General features: G+C 33.8%; 1 protein-coding gene and 1 non-coding gene across 2 annotated transcripts; one reads left to right on the forward strand and one right to left on the reverse strand.

Annotated features, from left to right (window-relative positions):
- Positions 1–5918: 5918 nt before the first annotated feature.
- Positions 5919–5991, reverse strand: TRNAT-CGU (transfer RNA threonine (anticodon CGU)). Its single transcript has one exon. It is a non-coding gene; the product is annotated as a tRNA-Thr (tRNA).
- Positions 5992–6216: 225 nt separating this feature from the next.
- On the forward strand, positions 6217–7926 carry LOC150094203 (KAT8 regulatory NSL complex subunit 2-like). Its single transcript, XM_090412147.1, has one exon. The coding sequence runs from the start codon at positions 6450–6452 to the stop codon at positions 7818–7820; it is 1371 nt and encodes a 456-aa protein (XP_090268273.1). The 5' UTR covers positions 6217–6449; the 3' UTR covers positions 7821–7926.
- The last annotated feature ends 12534 nt before the right edge of the window (positions 7927–20460 follow it).

Raw genomic sequence — 20460 nt, forward strand, 5'->3', positions numbered from 1 at the left:
AATGTATCTTTTCCCCCCCCCTCATTTCTACTGTATATCTAAAAAGAAAATCCTTTTTCTTCCCTCTGTAATATACATTCTTATAATATGTAAATAGTCCTTTTTTGTTATCTATCTTCCAATGTATATTTTATCAAGTTTAATAATAATAAAAAAAATATCCATCTATATATATATATATATATATATATATATATATATGCATATATAATATAAAATCTATTTTTATTTTTATATTTTATTTTATATTTATTTAAAAAAATATATTAAGAAAACTATATTATGAAATTAAATGACGTTGAAATATTTTTCAGCTAAGACGTGATGAACCTTTATCTGTCGACTAAAGTTGAGTTAGCCGTTCTCATATGGTGGTAGGGTTTTTTTTATATATATACCCGAAAACTCGGGTTTTTCGTCCACCGGAATATTCAAACCTTTCCCATAAACACACGCATTAATAGCCATAAAAATTGTCCTACCCCAATGCCAGAATCAGCATAAACGAATTAACAGAGGCCTTCCAATCCTATTATACTCCATGGAAGAAACGTTGGAACCGGTGCGTTTCGTGCAGGGGGGGGGGATTTACTTCGAAGGTAACCATGATGTATCAGACGATTAACTGAATACACGATTTTATGCGAATTTTGTTCATTACTTTTCAGCTATACTTGGTAGGAACTTTACTAAAATATTTTTTTTTAATATATAGATAAAAATAATGTGGATCACAATACATTAGATGACAGTGAAAATGATATTCTACATTTAGAAGTGTAAAATTAACTTGATAGTGTCGGTAATGGTGACCTAAAAAACTAGAGTTATGATTTCGTCAAGAAACCTTGTGTTTGCTTAATCTGAAAATTTCAGATTAAGTATTAAAGACAATTTCGTATTAAGGACAGACAGGTACAAGATACCTTGTACCTGTCTGTCCTTTCCCTTATGACATAACGGACTGAAGCTGAGTTAGTAGGTGGTTTCACATTTCATAGGAAGTGAAAGCGTATTTTTATTATTTAGTTATTTATTTCTGGAAGCACAGGATTTTCATTCTGCATGCCATGCAAACTGGCAAGAAGAACACGCTCAATTTACTCATATCATACACTGATCTCGTAACCTTAGCTGTATTTATTGTATTTCGCTATTGAATTATATTGTACTGTATTTTACTATATTTACCGTTTAATTCGTTTTATTTTTCTTAACTTATGTGGTATGTTCAAATATTTTCTCTATGCTAGCGCCTTCAGTTCTTAAAACGATAAGTTATTGCGTCTTTCGTTTGGATGTGAGTTTTTCTTGTTGTCGGGAGAAAAATCTTTACATGGACTTTTTCAAATGAAGGTGAGTTAGTCGAGGATAGTATAATAGAACGTTTTCCCAAGGAAACTCTGGTTTTTCAGATAGAGTGAAATCCGCTGGAGACAGTGGTGTAGCTAGAGCTTTTGCCGCCCGGGGCGGTCCCTGAGGTCTCAATACACACCAAAAATATTACAAAAAGTCAAAACGAGTATAGGAAAATAAATTAAAACACTATATTTATATTTGAAGTAAAACTTTAATTCCAACGTTAAAAATGTTATTTTTCTTGCTTTTTTGTTAGCAAAATCATCGATGACATTTGCGAAGTTTATTTCATAGTAATGTAGGTAATTCTTAATCAGTTTTATTTAGAAAAACTCCTCTCACAACTAGTAACACTTACAGCAATTGTGAGGGAAATTCGCAGTAGCATTACAATATTTGGAAATGAGTTCTCGAGACTGTATTTTAGAATTAACTACAAAAGTTCAAAAAGGTTCAAAGTGCCGCCCAGGGAGCCCCCCCCCCTAGCTACCTCTGGCTGGAGGACATACGCAGCTAACAGACAAATAAGGTAATAAATGGACAGTAGATAACGTAGCATGCAAGATGGTGAGTTGTGGATAACAGTAGATAACGTAGCATATTAGAGTGCAGATGGTGAGTTGTGGCTTAAAGTAATCTCCCGCGATGAGTCCACACCATTAGAGATGTCACTAATAATAATAATAATATATGAGATAGGCTAACTCATCGATTCACTTGGCTACTTAATGAAAGCCTTAAAGTCCCTGGGGAGTGGAAGGAGGGTAAGATAGCGCCATTGCGTAAGTGGTAGGAGAATGGAGGCATGGAATTATATACTAGTTTGTGTTATTTCTGTGGTTGTTAAAGTATTAGAAAAATTGTTAAAAGCTCGGATACAAAACTGGGAGGATGAAAATAATATTATCTGTGAAGGCCAGCACGGATTTTTTTAAGGAGTGTTCTTGTTTCAGTAATATTGTTAACTTTTATGATAAAGTAACAAGAGTGGTTAGTGAGGGAAATGCATACACCGTAATTTCTTTTAGATTTTGCAAAAACATTTGATAAGGTCCCACAAACTGATATTTAAGCTTCAACGTATAGGTTTGGAGTGGATTGACAATGATTGTCTGATAGATATCAAAAGTTGTATATCTCCTGAGGAGCAATATCGAGGAAAAGGAAAGTTACTAGTGGAGTTCCACAGGGCTCTTGGGGACCACTACTTTTTAGCCTTTATATCCATGATATTGTCACTGAAATACAAGAAGATATTCACTTTGTGGATGACATCAAGCCGAGGAAAGTTGAGAATAGTTCTGTGGTGGTTCTTCAGAAGGATATGAATAAGCTTGAAATGCAGGAAATGTGGGCAGATAATAGGGATGCCAATATAATGTTGCTAAATGTAAGGTTTTGAATTTGAGAGTGCAGATGGGATAGCTCAGTCGGTGGGATAGCTCATTCCCATCAGTGACGTGAGGAACGTCGAGACGCATCTGGTCACCGACGAAAGGTGAGTTAGCCGGTCTCATACGGGGATAGGAATTTTTTTCCACTCAAAAACGCGGGTTTTTTTGTTCCTCAGAACACACAAGGATTACATTCATGAATGTAATCCTTGTGTGTTCCTTAGGGGATGCAGCAAGGAGTGACGAGCCGGCCGCATTAAATTCGTCGTGAACCCCTCATTAGGGGACTCTATCTATCCTAAAGGGACGGATGAGACTAATCAAAGACAAGATGAAATACTGCATACTATATATGTGGAAATATGATGGAGGAAGCACGGGATCTTGGGGTCATGGAGAGTGGTTTAAGCTTCGGTATGCTAGATACTATATGTTATAGGCAGGAAAGCTTTTCCGTAAGTCTGTGGACTTTTGTAATATATGTATACTTATTTCACATGATAATGTAATATATGTATATTTGTTATATAATTTATGTAATTGTTAATGGAATAACCTCTCTCTTTCTCTCACTACCTCGATGAGTCTTTGACTACAGGAGAGATAATGTTATTGATGTAATAACAATAAAAATTAAAATTAAAAATAATAAATATACATTTCACAGAGAGATTATTATCATTCATGCTATTTATATTTATATGGTTAACATACTGCAATTTCTGATTTGTTCAAAGAGTTCAGTATCAAGTTGGAAAGAATTATGTTCCTAATTTTTAATAATAAAAATAAAGGCATAAAATAATATTTTAATAATAAATCATTAATGAAGATTAATAAATAAGCAAATAAAAATAATAGATTTAATAATCAGATTTAATTATTATTATTATTATTATCTTATTGGCACTGAACTCATCCTAGAAAGCCAAATCTACATATATATCAGCTTATTATCATCATATCGATTTTTTACTCAATGCTTATGAACGTAAAATAATAGCACTGTTACACTTTATATGTATAATGCATATATAATTTAAATTGCTATATACAATAAAAAAAAAACTGAAATATTTGATTACTTTGTAAACTGCTACTATATTTTTAACAAATTTTACTGATTATTTCGAGTTCGTGTGCACACACACACACACACACACACACACACACACACACACACACACACACACACACACACACACACACACACACACACACACACACACAAATCTGTTGCTGATACTCACGAAAGGTTATTTGCAACCGTGAGTGGACTGAGGATTTTTTCTATTTTTTAAATCAATTTTATATATTTTGTGTGTTTTTAATCTATTTTTACATAGTCCGGAATACCTGCTCTAGAGACCAAACATGGAAATTTTTTCAAGACACTTCAAATAAGCGAAGCGATGGTCTCACTCCAGGCGATAAAATTCATTTCCCACCTAAAATCTGATTACGTAATCATATGAATCAACTCAAATTTCTTTTAGTTTCAAAAATATTTGAATTAAAAACACATTTTGATTTTGAATAGCAAAAGCATACTATAGAAATAACTAAAGATACGAAGGTTCGATGTGCTGGTTGAGAAAAAGTTTTACCTTCATATTGTTTAATTTTGACGGTATATATCAGAACACAAAATTATAAGTAAATAATTATTTCTTGACTTATTGCTAATATAGTATTTCGCTGGTGTTATAACCAGCATCTTCAGAGCACAAAAACACAGTTTGTCACAGTACGCGAGACTACAACAACAACAACAACATAGTGTAACAAATGGACTAGTTTAACAAAATTGTAGCAATAACACAAATACTAAAGTCCTAATTAGGCGCCCTCTATCTAAAAAAAAAAAAAAGAGAGAGAGAGAGAGAGAGAGAGAGAGAGAGAAAGCAGGTACTAGTTATGTCTTAAGATGACTGTCTCCCAAATCTTAGGCAATTTATACAGCCAAAGGCTGTATAAATTTGCCTAAGATACATTTATACAGCCATGGGCTGTATAATTAAATTCTTTATATATACAATCTTTCAGTACCGTCAACAGGGTGTGGCATAGACGCAGCCTGCCTCACGGCGCGGCTTAATAAGGGCGTTCGTTCAGCCATATTGCGGTAGGGGCCGTCGCTATGCTAACAATTCCTGTTATGTAGTAAGTGCGGAAAGAAGTTTTTCCAAGCTTAAACTGATTAAAAATTATTTGCGAACAGCAATGACCCAAGAAAGACTGGTTGATCTAACAACTATATCGATAGTGGCGGACATAGCTTATAATGTAAATTTAGAAGAGCTTATAAACAGTTTTATTGTGCGATATCCCCGTAGAGCAAACATTCATTAATATTATTAAATAATCCTTTTGCATTAATATTTTTCTTGTAATAAAAACAAAATAGCAATTGGAGAATAATTTTATATATTTATCTTATAACCACCAGGGGTGATATTAAATTGTTTGCCTCAGGGCGTGATCTAATCTGGCGACAGCCCTGCAATCTTTATTTTATTTATACAATCTATACAACTTATACAATTATTTATATTTATACAATCTTTATACAGCCTTTGGCTGTATGAATTTGCCTAAGATTTGGGAGACAGTCATCTTAAGACATAACTAGTACCTGCTTTCTCTCTCCTTCTGTTTTTTTTTTTTCTTTCAGGTAGAGGGCGCCTAATTAGAACTTTTGTCTTTGTGTTGTTGCTACAATTTTGTTAAATAAGTCCCTTTGTTACAACCATGTTGTTGTAGTCTTGCCTACTGTGACAAACTGTGTTTTTGTGCTCTGAAGATGCTGGTTATAACACCAGTGAAATATCAGCAATAAGTCAATAAATAATAATTTACTAATAATTCTGTTGTGATATATACCGTCAAAATTAAACAACATGTACGACGAACACATAAGCCTTTCTACAAGTTTTACCTTCGGTTCAGTTACGTCAGATCTTTTCCTACTAAATTATTGAACAATCGAAAGCACTTATCCATGTATGTTAGCTTCAACTTCAGTTAAGTGACATTTTGATTCATCCAGCTCTGAGCATAGAAACTGAAATAATTAATAAAAATAATAAAGCTACGTGCCACTGAATGTACAAATTACTATAAAAAGGCGAAGCGATCAAAAAATCCACTTTTTGCTGACAACCTAGCCACCAGTGAGGTTCGAACTCACGACCCCTGGTTTACGAGACCAGTGCTCTAACCACTGAGCTATGGTGGCTGACGGGAAGTATGTTCGTAATTCTTTTATTATAAGAAAATAGCCATTATACCTTGATTTTTAAGCGATAATTGATTAATTAAAGGCTTTTCAGCTAAACATTATTCATTCTCTTTAATGTTTCAACACAATTAAATGTTCAAATAATTTCTACCAGAATATATATACCGATTACGTCACAAGAAATTCCTGTTAGAGATTAGTAGTCGCCGTTCTTGTGCAATTTTAAGTAATGTTGTTTATGTTTGCATTTTTAGTATATTTTTAACTTTGATATTGAAGATGTGTAGTTTAACAGATTCTTATTTTCCTACTTAAAGTATTTAGGAAGTTCACATCTTAATTTTAACTGTTGCCAATATGTGACTGCGGATACTTTCACTTGCGTTAACAGTAAACAGTTGTACTAGCTACACAGAGGTAGTTCAAGTACGTGTACGTTACGTTACGTTCACACAATGAAGAGAGCTGTGAACAAGAAGAAAAGTAGTAAGTATCCGCAAGAAAAGCCATTTTGCAATTATGTGCATCGTATTTGTATGCAGAATCGTTTAGAAGGTTATGATTACTGTATAAGGCATATTTTAGAAGATAAAAGTGCTCCGTTTCGTCAGTGTTCTTTTGTTCATTCGCAGACAGGGAAACGTTGTACAAATGCTGCACCCAAAACGGATAAAAGAGATAGTTTATGTCCGTGGCATGTTAAGAGAGCTCTTCTTAGCAGCCGACTTTATGTACATAAAAAGAAACCATCGGAATCACCTCAGACTTTGCTTGCAGCTTTAGAGCATCATTGCCAGAGTACAAATCACGAAACAAATTCGCCGCATGGAGATTCGTGGTCTTCAAATGGAACAAGTGTAATGCATTTGAATAGTAAGGATAGCGAATTCGACGATATTGAAAATCCCTTAGTAGATCAAACATGGAAAGGTGGGATTGATAGTGATGCTGAAAGTGTTGATAGCGAATTAGATGACCCGCTGAAACATGCAGGTGTATATACCCCAGAAGAGGTTGCAGCAATTACACGTGATAAATTAATTCGATTGCAATCCCTTTATATTAATCAATTTAAAAGGCTTCAGCATATTTTAAGAGAAAAAAGAAGGTTATATTTACAAGCGCTGAAATCGGAGAAAGAAACTTTAGGTAGCATTCATGCTTCACCAAAATTGACCCCTGCTGAGATAAATGCTTATCAAAAACTGAGGGCTTTAAGACGCTATCATCAGTGTCACGGTAAAGAAGCTCTGCTGAAAATTCAGTCCCGGGAACGCAGGCGAGCAGCTGCAGAAGGAAATAATTATCAGCCACCGCGATATCACAAATGCACATTTTCACTTGAAGGACAAAAGTGCACTTCGAGAAGTCTTCCTTTAAGTAAGTTTTGTGCAAAACATATTTTGTCAGATCCACTACAAGTATTATACAAGACTTGCAGTACAGAAAGTGGTGAGTGTAAAAAACCTATTGTTCCTTACTCTGAAAATCCGGTCTGTGTACTGCATGCTCAACTTCCCAGTGCTCCTGTTGTTCAAGATCAAAACTGGGATCTTGTAAATCAACAGGTTGCTATAGCAAATGTGGTTGATATGGATATCCTTGCACTAGAGCCAGAACATTTCCAGTCAATGGATGACATTGCATCCCTTGGGCTTGATGTTGTCCAGCCTGGATGCTTATTTGGACTTAATCAGTTTGGTGAGCCTGGTGAATCAACAGATTCTGTATTGTCTGATCATCCAGATTTGATGCAGTTATCCTTAAATCCATCAGATATTTTGGGTATTAACAGGAAAACTTTGGAGAGTGAGGTAGATAAATGATATCTTGTGTCAAGATATTAATCTTTTCTTTTTTGTTTGTTCTGTAAATAAAATATAATATTGTATTCCGGTGAATGATATTAAAATATCTTTCTAACTACTGGCAGTTAATGAGTTTACCTTTTCTTCAATGTTACAGTATTTACATTTCTTGTTGACTTGTTTTCTTGTTGTTAAAATACTTTTGTTTGTTGTATTAATTTACATTCATTGAAGCTAATGTTTTTAAGCAATTTTTACACTAGAAATGCTGTTGTGTGTTCATCTTTTATCATGTAAAATCTTGCTATATTTTCCATGAAAAGTTGTGCAATTGAAAACAGATGTCAGTTATTGAATTTATTGTTGGTAAATACCATAACTGTACCTGTAATTTATAGGTCCAGTTTACTTATATGTAAATTTAACTTTATATAGCAAGTGTAATGATTTAACTACTGACATTTTCCATTACTATTATTAATTATAGTTAATGAGCACTTGTTTAGATGGTAGGGGGTGATATCAGTAGTGTGACAGGTCCAGACTCTTAGGGATAACCATATGTAAATGTTTCTCTCACATATCATTTTTCCATTTTGGTAATATCGAATACCTTATCAAAATGGAATTGTTTTATTTTGCATCCTTTTATATTTTTCAAATAACAACCCTCTGCTATGTAAATGCTTTAAGTAAATAACTTTAAATAATTTTAAATAATAGCATCCATCTTAAAAAAAGTTGTATTAGCGGAAACATTTTTGGATTCTTTTATGTGTCTCTCCCACAGAAAAAAAGCTAGTTATAAAACATTTTAGTTCCATGTAACTATTAGTTTTATAATCTGGGAATCCTGCTCTGGAGACCACATTGCAGTTTTTTTTTTAATGATATTTACATATATTTCTATCAAATTTTATATAAATGAATAACAATACTTAGAACAGTTTAGAGTACACCATAAAATATCAGTATTGTTTAATTCTATATAACTAATCTATAGAAGGGCTTATTAGTAGTGCTCTGTTAAAATAGCCTTGATACTTGTATAATCTATATTAACTTCTTTGAAACAGCATTTACATCAGCCAGTGTAAGTTGACTTATAATTTTTGGGATTTTAAAATGCTTTACATAATCTATTTGGTGCATATAATTCCATAAAGAATAGTAAAAAGTGTAGGAATGTTTTTAAAAAAATTTTCACACTGTAAACAACATATGGAGATTGCTTCAGAACTTTTTTTTTTCTTTCCCTGTTTAGAAAAATTTGAAATGTAATTGTGTCAGTGTATATAATGAAGAGAAATTTGGTAAATTATGAGAAGGGAAAGAGACATTTATCTCATCCTGATGTACATAAACTTCTGAAGTGCAGATCCCACATGACAACTTTTCATTTTGAAAACCTCTTTTGCCCTTGACTGGACTTTCTGATATCAAAATACATATTGTCATTTTTCTAGTGTATAACCTCATTGATGTTCCAGATATGTGACAGTAGCACAGTATTTCACAAATCGTTTCCAATCAACGTTTTTTTCAAATTGATTTGAATGGCTCTTAGATTCTGATCTTCTAAAACATTCCTGACTGCTTCAAACTGCCTATATCTCAGTCTTCCTGTCTCTTTTCCTGCCATTTTTGCTTAGACACTTATTAATTTTTACTTACATTCTTGAATACATTGATTTGTTTTCTCATGTACTCATTTTTAGTATGGTTGCATTATTATGCTGTCCACTCACTCTAATTTTCCTCAACTTTCTATTTTTTGATCAGTTGTCTTAATTGTAATCTAATTTTGTAGTCCATATGTTAATATTTCTTGAACTATCTTCTGCTAACTTGGGCTATTTACTAATTTCTTTCGTATTCTATATCAGTTTATTTATTTTCCTTTTCACTATACCTGCCTTACCTATTCTGTTAATATTTCCATGTTTAATTTGTTATCGCTAAAAATGTAGCTAAATAGGCTCTTTTAGTGATGATTGATGTAGATTCACTACTGAGAATGAAAATACAAGATCAGTTAAATATTTTCTTGTATTTTCATAGTTTTGATATTTTTATTTCTGATTGTTCATACCAAATTTGGCAAAACAATTATTTAGTTTGGCTAATGACTGAAGTGATAATAAAATTACTACAGAAATTAATGCCTCCAATTAAACTTGCCATTCATTATCATCCAAAGCTCTCTCGGGCAGAGTTAAAATAAAAAAAAATACAAGGCAATCATTAGACCACGTTATCTTGTATTGAGCAGAAACCTTGCAGATCTTTGAAAATTCTTAGAAACGTTTTTGGACCTGTGAGAGAGAGAATTTAACAGGTGAATGGAGAAGAAGGCTACAACAATCAAGAACTAGGCCAACTCTGTAGATCTTAACTACTAATGATGAAATCAGAGATGGCATGGACATATGCAAAGAATGGGTAAGGAAAGGATGGCTAAACAAGCATTCAAGATAAGCCCTGATGAAAAACAACCTATAGGAAGACTGCAGCAATGTTGGAAGGATAGCATCCAAAAAAAAAAAAAAAAGCAGCTGAGATGAGAATCCTGGACTAGAACAGCTCAAGACCGAAAAGAGCAGAAGATGGCACTTGCAGCAAAAGAATCTGAGGTTCAGCAAGCTAGGACTACTGCATATTTGCTGCATTATTTAAGAGAATATCATATGTATAGAGTAAAGAACTAAGCTTAATGTTTCCTGCTTGAATATAATTTATTGCATTTGCTTTTCAAATGAGTACAGTTTTCTTTTCAAATAAGATACTCATTTTTACCTGATCTTAACATTAGGTGGCATAGTTTCCTATTACACTATCTCTAGTACAACTTTGAATTTCGATTAGTATGTAGATAGCACTAGCACACTTAAATTTACACATAAAACACTTTGTAAAAGTAAATTATACAATAGTCAGCTGTTTTATATGATATACCCCCCCTCCCCAAAAAAAGTGAACATGGCTGTTTCTGGTTGATTTTAAAAATCTCTCAGAATTGTAAATGTAATGGTTAGTAATATAAAATTAAATTTCATTATTTTGGAACAGTAGTCAGCTGCAATGTTAGTGTTCTAGTGATTTTTGGAAAGCCACTCCCATCACACTTAAAAAAAAATTTCAATAAATCTTTATTGTTGCATTTTCGTGAAAACTTGGATTTAGATTGCACGTTTGATGTATTTTGTTGACAAAAAAAAATCTGTTACATGACAGCTCTAATAAGCTCAAACTTATTACAGAACTGTCATGTAAAAAAATGTCATGTCAGAAAAAAAAAAATCCTGCTACCTCCATGTGAAATCAGCTAATTCACCTTCAATTGAAAAAGCCCATATAAGGATTCCCCTCTTCACGAGTTCCACTGTTCTCCCAATTGTGCTACGGAGACACTATTCGATTTCTTAACATATGTTAATAAACACAAAAGTCAAAAAAGATTGTGCACGATTATCTTTTCAGTTAATATATATAAAAAGGAATAAATAAAAATCAGTGGTGATGAAGGATAACTGTACTGCAAGCATCACTCATCATATTCCTGATATGTATATCCTCAAGGAGTGTAGAGGATACTGTGATAGTACTACATGAGTAAAATGTCATTATTAGCCTCCTGACCTTTTACTTTCTGTTTGAGTAACTATACCTTGGGTTAACTGTGCTGACATACTGTACGCCCACAGATGCGAGACCCTTTTGACACTTCTGCGCATGTCAAAAGAAGGAGAATCCGTTCCGATTTCTTAAAGTGGTAACTATTTTGCTTGTACAACAGTTAGAAGATTTATGTATAAAGCACATGACTTTGCATGTTAGTGGCCAATTCATGCATCCTGTATTTCTTTCTCCCCTTCAGCATAAATTGATTATTCTTGGCACAAAGCCAAGGTCGGTTCTACGAAGTGTGGACTTACAATATTTCTGAATGCTAATTGTGTCAAGTTCTTTCCTAATATCTCCATTTTTAATATTCCACCACTGATGCCATCTGTTCCCTCCACTAATTTTCTTCAAAAATCTCATATTTATGGTCTCTAATCTTTGATCAACTTCTTTATTTCTCACCCATTTTTTATCTATGGGTTAAAATGCTTGAATACTGTCTTGTCTACTACAAATATAGGGTTTTGGCTAATTTCTCTTATTCTATATAAATTCAATTGACTCCCCACAGCTTTCTTATTCTATGGTACATTTATTTCTATATTTAATTTTGCCATCCTCACTGATATTGTGAGTAATTAGCTGAAATTTATTTTACTTGTTCTGTAGGTTCTTCATAGAGATTGCAAGTGCATTCCATGTTTTTAATTGCTTTGGTAAAGAATGTAGGAGATAAATACCAAGAAGGTGACAAAATATCTGGAGGCTATCAAAGAAGCATAAAAATGAAGGAGCAAGTTCTGTAAAAGGAATTGGAGATGATAAAGTTGACATGAAAACAGAAGATGAGGATATTCCAGGAGTATGGAGTAAATGTTTAGAGCAATTATTAAATGAATATTCAAGAGGGATGTAATCAGGAAGCAGGTGATGTTTGCATCATCTGTGTCTTGAATGGGGAGGACCTGTAAATAGCTGAAAAGCAAAATATTTCAGCTATGTATGAATACTTGAGATAGAAAAATCCATTAGATGCTTAAAATGTGGAAGTAGATATTCAACTAAAAATGATAAAATATGGAAGTAGGTGTGAAGGCATAGTGTGAAGGTGAATTCTGGATTATTGTTCTTGTAATACCCATCTATAAAAAAGGAGGGGGAAATAAATCATTTAAATATGAGAGAATTTTCTTGCTGAATGTTCTAGACAAGATTAATGTAAATGTACTTGAGAAGACACTAAAAAAACTGTGGAAATAAAATGGGTTCTGGTCAAATAGGCATTTCAGAATCAAATTTTCACTTTAAGAGAGAGGAGAAATCATGGAAATATGAAAAGGATTTGTATTTATGTTTTGTAAATATAGAAAAGATATATGCCATGGTGCCAAGAGAAAAGCTATTCAGGATGCTACAGCAATTATGGTGGGTAAACAGGACATTATATACAATAGTCTATATTTATGCAGTAAGTCTGAGTTGTAATCAGCAATTAGAATTAAAGGAGGTATGAGAAGAGAGTTTGATTTAAGACAGTCTCTGTTATTCATCATCTATGTGGATTGTGTTATGAAGGAAAGTTTCATTAAACTGAAATAAATTCAGTACAATTTCTGTAGATTCCTTACCTGAATTGAATAGCTGCTGTAAAAAATATGGCATAAAAAATCAGTAATAAAAACACACAGAATATGAAAATAGGGAGGAACATTGGAAACATCACCCTGCATCTTGAATGGGGAATCTGTAAATAGATGAAAAGCAAAATATTTCAGCTATTTAGGTACACAATTTTTAGTGAGAATTGCAAAGTAAATATGGAAATAAACAGTAGAATGGACTCCTTGGAGTTGCCTGTAATAATGATGAGGATAAGGGTCAAAGCTGTATAACTGAGAGGATACCTTCAAATAGCCTTTAAAGGAATGCAGAGAACTGACCAGGGCTTCTAACCTAATGTCAATCATACCTAACAGGGTGCACATTGTTAGGTATCTACTTGTATACTGAATGAATGAGGATGGGCTGGCAATTTGGGATTTAGCCAAACAAATTGTATTCTTATTGGCTTAAACCACAATGTAAAATGATGGCACAACATGACAGAATTTCATACCGGCTGGAGTATCAGCTGGTTAAACAAAGTCCCTGTTGTTTTCGCCATGGAAGCAGGGCGAACAGTGAAAAGTCAGCTACTGGAACGAAACACATCCCCACTCATCATTACCAGAGTTCAAGATTGGTACTATCAATATAAGAAGCCTGAATGTCAAAGAAGTGGAGCTGGCTGAGGAACTGGATAAGTACCAGATCAACATAATAGGGTTACTGACATAACTGAAACAAAAAAGACAAAATCTGGTGATATTTTAAAGCAATGAATACAAAATGCTATATTCAGGCAATAATAATCAGGGAAAAGGAGTAGCTATAATATTCAATACTATAAGGATAATCTTCTTGGATGGCAGGCAGTATCAAGTAGAGTGATGTGGGCAAATATGAGAACTAGTCAGAACTTATTTCTGCCCACAGAAGGTTCTACTAAGGAGAAATGGAGGAATTTTTTGAGGCTTTAGAGAAAGCAATTGACACTATAAAAAAAGAAAAGTTGGTCCTTATTGGGGATCTAAATAACAGAGTATGAAATGATTGTCAGATACACAGAAATATTGCATCGCCGAATTGAAACCTTTTGACTCTTTATTTTAATAAATACTTCACACACTGACTGAGAGTTCACTTATGAAAATACACCTCTCTGACGTCTCAAGTTTCTTAGTACTGAGAGTTTTTGCTCTCTTAGGTTTCTGCCTGGTCTCTGACGAAAACTAACGAGTTTCACTGTCAGACCAGTGAAACCTTATCAAAATGGACCAATAGTAGGCGAATATATGGGTGCTTCGCCGTGTGTGCTTGCTATTAGGTTTGGCTAGGGCAACTCATAGTATGGTGGCAAATGTATTCCCGCAAGCACTCTGGTCAACTTTCAAATATGAAACTTTTATAGTTTCTGTATTCTGCTCTGAAATTACGTTGGATTTAATATCCAGTTAATTTATATAATTTTGCATTGCCAAATTGAAGTCTTTTGGCTCTATTTTAGTAAATACGGAAATATTTTGGGAAAATTTGGAGAAAAGAGCAAAGCTGATAATGGCAAATACCTGTTAGATTTCTGCTCAGGACATGGACTGGTGTTATTTTTAACACCATGTTCCAACATAAAAATGTGCATAAATTCACATGGAGGGAAGAGGCAAGGAATAAGACTATATTATTATTGATAGTGATGTTTTCTCACTGGTGCAGGACCCTACAGTGTACAGAGGATTTGAAATTGGAAGTGATGACCATTTAATCTTGAGCAAGATAAAATTGCATTTCATATTGAAAAGAAAAACATGTAAGAAAGTTTTAAAGTGAATAAAAGTCTATATATTTATATATAAAATATATATATATATATCATCATCATCATACGTATCAAGGATTTAGGCCTAGCACATGGCCTGTTCCGGCCTTAGAAGTCATCGTTTAAGAGGACGTCCTGGTTTTCTTTTTCCTAATGGCTTGTACTTTAAGGCTTGTTTTGGTAATCTTTCTGTTTTCATTCTTTGAACATGTTCCATCCATTTATGTTTATATTTTTTAATTTTTTCTATTACTGGTTCTTGGTTTAATTCTTTCATAATATCTTCGTTTCTTTTGTGATCAAATAGGGTATACTTTGCAGTTTTTCTCATAAACTTCATTTCTGCTGTTGTTAGTCTTTGTTTGTCTTTTTGTTTTATTGTCCAGATTTTGCTTCCATACATTAAGACTGGTAAGGCTAATGTATTGTATACTTTTAGCCTGGTTTGTTTTTGAACTAGGTTTGGTTTAAATATAGAGTTAATTACACCTGTTATTTTTAAATATTTTGCAATTTTTACGTTTATATCTTTTTCATTTTCATATGTGATCATACATCCTAGGTAGTTAAATGAATTCACCTGTTCTAAGATCTTGTTATCTATTACTATTTTAGTTCTTGCTGGATCTTGTCCTTTAAAGGCCATAGTTTTTGATTTTTCTGTTGATATTATACCATAATCTTTGGATATCTCATATATATATATATAATAAGACTATATTATTATTGATAGTGATGTTTTCTCACTGGTGCAGGACCCTACAGTGTACAGAGGATTTGAAATTGGAAGTGATGACCATTTAATCTTGAGCAAGATAAAATTGAATTTCATATTGAAAAGAAGAGCATGTAAGAAAGTTTTAAAGTGAATAAAAGTCAAGCAGCTTTCAGATGTGAACTGTAGACTAAAATACACAAACATTATTCAACACAAAATGAAAAAGTTTGGGAGTAGGAACCAAACCTAGGAGATTCAGTGGCAAGTCCTGAAGAAAACATTGATTCGGCCAGAGAGGCATGTGGTGAAGTTGTCTGCAAGGTTAGAAAAATCAGAACTCCATACTGAACACAGGAAGTTAAAGAGACAGTGAAGGAAAAGAAGAAAGCATATCAAAAGTTCCTGGTGAATAAGTCAGCTTGTGCTCTTAGAGAATACAGAGACAAATGTAAGAATGTTTAATTCGAAAAAGTGCTAAATGAAATAATCAGTGACTGCACAGTGGTAAAAAAACACTCAGAAAGCATGTAATCAAGAGTGTATATATCCATCCTTGAAGTAAAAACACAGGAAGTTAAAGAGACAGTGAAGGAAAAGAAGAAAGCATATCAAAAGTTCCTGGTGAATAAGTCAGCTTGTGCTCTTAGAGAATACAGAGACAAATGTAAGAATGCAAAACAATGTGTAAAACTAGCTAAACAAAAGTCATGGGAAAACTTTGGCAAGAACATAGAGAATAAATATCAGGAAGGTGGTAAAATATATTCTGGAGGTTTGAAAAATCTCACAAATGGAGGAAAGAGTGCTGTAAAAGGAATTAGAGATGATAAAAATGACATGAAAACTGGAGAAAAAGATATGTTTAATTCGAAAAAGTGCTAAATGAAATAATCAGTGACTGCACAGTGGTAAAAAACACTCAGAAAGCATGTAATCAAGAGTATATATCCATCCTTGAAGTAAAAAAAGCAATCAAAAGACCAAATTGTGGAACGATGATAGCTGGAGTAGATGATATTTGATCAGAAATGTTCAAGTATGGAGGTATAAAAGTCTTACAGTGGCTGGACTGCATAGTTTAGAATTCCTGGACATAAAGATGAATTCCAGATGATTGAAGTAGAGCTCTCACAGTACTCATATATAAAAAGGGAGATAAAACTGAATGCGAGAATTATAGAGGTATTTCCCTGCTGAGTGTACCTGGTAAGATTTATGCAAGTATACTTGAGAAACAGTTGAGGACTGTGGAAGGGAAGCTGGATTCAGGCCATATAGAGGATCAGGATCAGATTTTCACTTTATGACAAATAGTTGAGAAATCATGGGAATATAACAAAGATCTGTATTTAAGTTTTGTAGATCTGGAAAAGGCATATGACAGGATGCCAACAGAAAAGCTATTTAAAATGCTGCAGTTATATGGTGTCAATGGGACATTATATTAAGCAATACTTAGGCTTTATTCGAATTATAAGTCAGCAATTAGAATTGAAGGAAGTACAGGAAGATGCTTTGATGTTAAATCTGGTGTCAGACATTATTATATACATTATTTCCTCTGTTATTCATTATCTATGGATTATGAAGGAAAGTGGTATTAAATCTGATATCAAAATTGGAGATGTTAATCTCAGCCTTTTATGTGGATGATGTTATACTTTTAAATAAATCTGGTACAAGTCTGCAAGATTCCCTGACTAAATTGAATAACTGTTGTAATAGATTTGCTAAGAAGGGTAGTAATAACAACACAAACACAATGAAAAAAGGCAGAAGCATTGAAAATATCAACTGCATTGTGAATGGAGAACCTATAGAACAAGTAAAACATTGTAGCTACCTAGGCATAATTTTTAGTGAAGATGGTAAATTAAATATGGAAATAGACAACAGAATCAGCAAAGCTGGTATGGTATTAAGATAATTGAATAAATTTATATGGAATAAGAGAGATATTAGTCAAAATACTAAATTAGCTGTATACAAGGCTGTGTTCAAACCAATTTTAACTTATGGATCTGAGAGCTGGGTTGGAAATAAAACACTTGACCATAGATTGGAGACCACAGATATGAGCCTGAAAAAGATTAGGGACATGAACAGATGGCATCAATGGCAATATCATATTAAATTAAAAACGAGGATATTATGAAAGAACCAGGTAGTATGGTCACTTAAACAGAATGGGAAAGGAAAGATTAGCAAAACAAGTGTTCTATGGCAAGAAAAAGACCAAGATGTAGGTGGATTGATTCAGCAAAAAAGTGCTTTAGAAGACAGAAATATAATATCTGATAAAATGTTGGAGTAGTCTTGACAGGTAACAGATTGCTTTGGAGGAAAATTGTACATAGGAAGTTAGTAATGATGTGTTTCATGTAGTACTATCATATCATGTATACTCCTTGAATGTACATGTAAGGAATTTGATGATGATGATGGTATGATAAGGAGTCAACCGAATTAATTTATATGGATTAAGAGAAAACAAAACTAGCAGTATACAAGACTGTTGAAGCCAGTTTTAGCCTGTGGATCAGATATGGGTATAGAAATAAAGCAGTTGATCAAAATTTAAAGACACCACGGATATGGAAATTTGAGAAAAATTATGGGAGTGGAACAGATGGCAGAATCGTAATGAAGATATCGTGAACGACCTTGACGTTTGCTTGCATTCAGTGATGTGTGAGCAGAGATAATCTCAGATGGGTATGATTGCTTAAACAGAATGGGAGAGGAAAAGTTAACAAATAGATGTTTGATGCCAGGATAGCAGGTAAAAGACCCAGAAGAAAACCCGAGATCTAGGTGGATTGATGTGATGAAATGTCTTAAGACAATAGTATGAGATCTGGGGCCATGTCTATGTAGATAAGACTAATTTAAATGAAAATTGTGATAGGAAGGGAGTCATTTTCAACAGATTTAGAATTTCAAACCAGATGATGCACAATTTTTGAGGTTATAGAAGCAATTATGGACATTATTACTGCAGCCAAATTCTTGATATGTTCCCTCACTGGATACCATGAAAGTTTACAATATTACTAACTTCCTATCAACAATTTTCATTTAAATTGGTCTTATCGACATAGACATGGCTATATAGGCTAAGACAACATCGTTAGGCCTAACAAATGCCAAGAACATCAAGAGACAAGATTAGCAGCCTGTCTCAAGCGTTTTGCTGTTTTCTTGAGCAAGATGATTTTACATCCTTTCTTTTAGGGTTACACGGTGATCAGCATTCATTTTAAAAATTTTATGGAATTTACAACCGTGTTAAAAAAACTTTTTTTTTTATTATCCCGATGTTTCGATCTTCACATCAAGATCATCATCTAGAGCGTACATAAATATACAGGACAAGCTGAGTTACATCATTAACTGTAAGCTAGAGAAACAATGATTTGATCACATGTTATTCTACTGGCATGACCTCTGGTGGAAAAATAAATAAATAAATAAAATAAAAAATAATTTTTTACATCAAGCTAAATTCTATTTTTACAATGACAGGAATAAACATTCTTTTAGATGGTTTTCTTTCAGAAACAATTGGTGTCCTATTTTTAGTATTACAATTCTTATTTTTGATTTACAATACTGGATTTTCTACAGTCCTGTTCATAGTTGTTCTTGGTGAGGAAGGTCGAATATATACCTTCCATATGTTTGGGATTTTTAAACCATCATTGTTGTTCAGATTGGGATGGGTGCTGATAATCTCACAAGCTTCCTTGAATTTCCGTTCATACCATGTTCTAGTGTGATGTAGATAGCTGGTGGTTTTCCAGTCAATTCTGTGTAAGGTATTCAGGGCATGATCAGAAAGGCCAGCTTCACTATAATTATTATATTTAATGTGTCGTTTATGTTCTTTTTGTCTAATAGGAATAGTGCGTCCTGTTTCTCCTATATATGGTATGTTGCAAGTACAATAAATCCGGTATACTCCAGAGTGAGCTAGTGGAGGGAGTGGGTCTTTGGATGAGTTGAGTAAGCTTTTTAATTTTGCAGGAGGTTTAAAGGTGGCTTTGAGGTTGTACTTTTGTAGTACTCTGTCTATTTTGTCTGCTATTCCTTTAATGTAGGGAATGGTTATAGTTTTACTGTAGTATGGTTTGTCTTTGTTTTTTATTGTGGTTTTGTAGAGAATTTTGTTTATAGTGTTTTGGCTGTATCTGTTTTTTTGTAAGTTATTACTGATAGTTTTAAATTCGTCTTTCAGTGCCTGTTCACTGGAACAAATCATCTGAGCTCTGTTTTTTAGCGTGTTGATGGCACCTAGTTTTTGTGTTGGGTGGTGGTAGGAGTTTATGTGTATATATTGTCCCGTATGTGTCGGTTTTCGGTAAACAGTGAAGGAAAGTTGAACAGCTCTTATAGGTAAACTGTAGACTCAATTATATAAACGTTACTAGGGGGATCCGCTCCCTGGTGCCAAACCCCCTGTGTTCCGGATTGGTAGGCCAGTTCTCCTTGAATTCTGATGACTCGAATTTCAGGCTCGACACTGAGTGTCGAGTCTTCAAAAGGGGGCTCCGCCCTCCTGGCACCCAACCTTCCGAGTTGCAAACTGGTAGGCCAGTTCTCCTTGAATTCTGATGACTTGGATTTTGAAATAAAAAAGGGGGTGCGTTTTCCCCTGGCGCCTAGGTTGCCCCCCCCCCCCATCTCACTCCTACTCATTTGTATTATTATTATGTAACACCTCCACAGAGTCCAAAGACTCACTGAGGGAGGGCATCTACTCTACAACTCTCCATCTCCACCACTCGCAACTACCTTCATCATCTACACCAACGCCATCTACCGCCGACCACCACTACTAGTATTTTCACAGACAATCACAAACATCCATGCCCACGGTGGGATCCAAACTCGCAGCCTTT

Source organism: Typopeltis vanoorti, chromosome 22 (assembly GCF_054136105.1).
Source record: "Typopeltis vanoorti isolate ZY-2024b chromosome 22, IOZ_Tvanoo_1.0, whole genome shotgun sequence".
NCBI classification, from domain to species: Eukaryota; Metazoa; Arthropoda; class Arachnida; order Uropygi; family Thelyphonidae; genus Typopeltis; species Typopeltis vanoorti.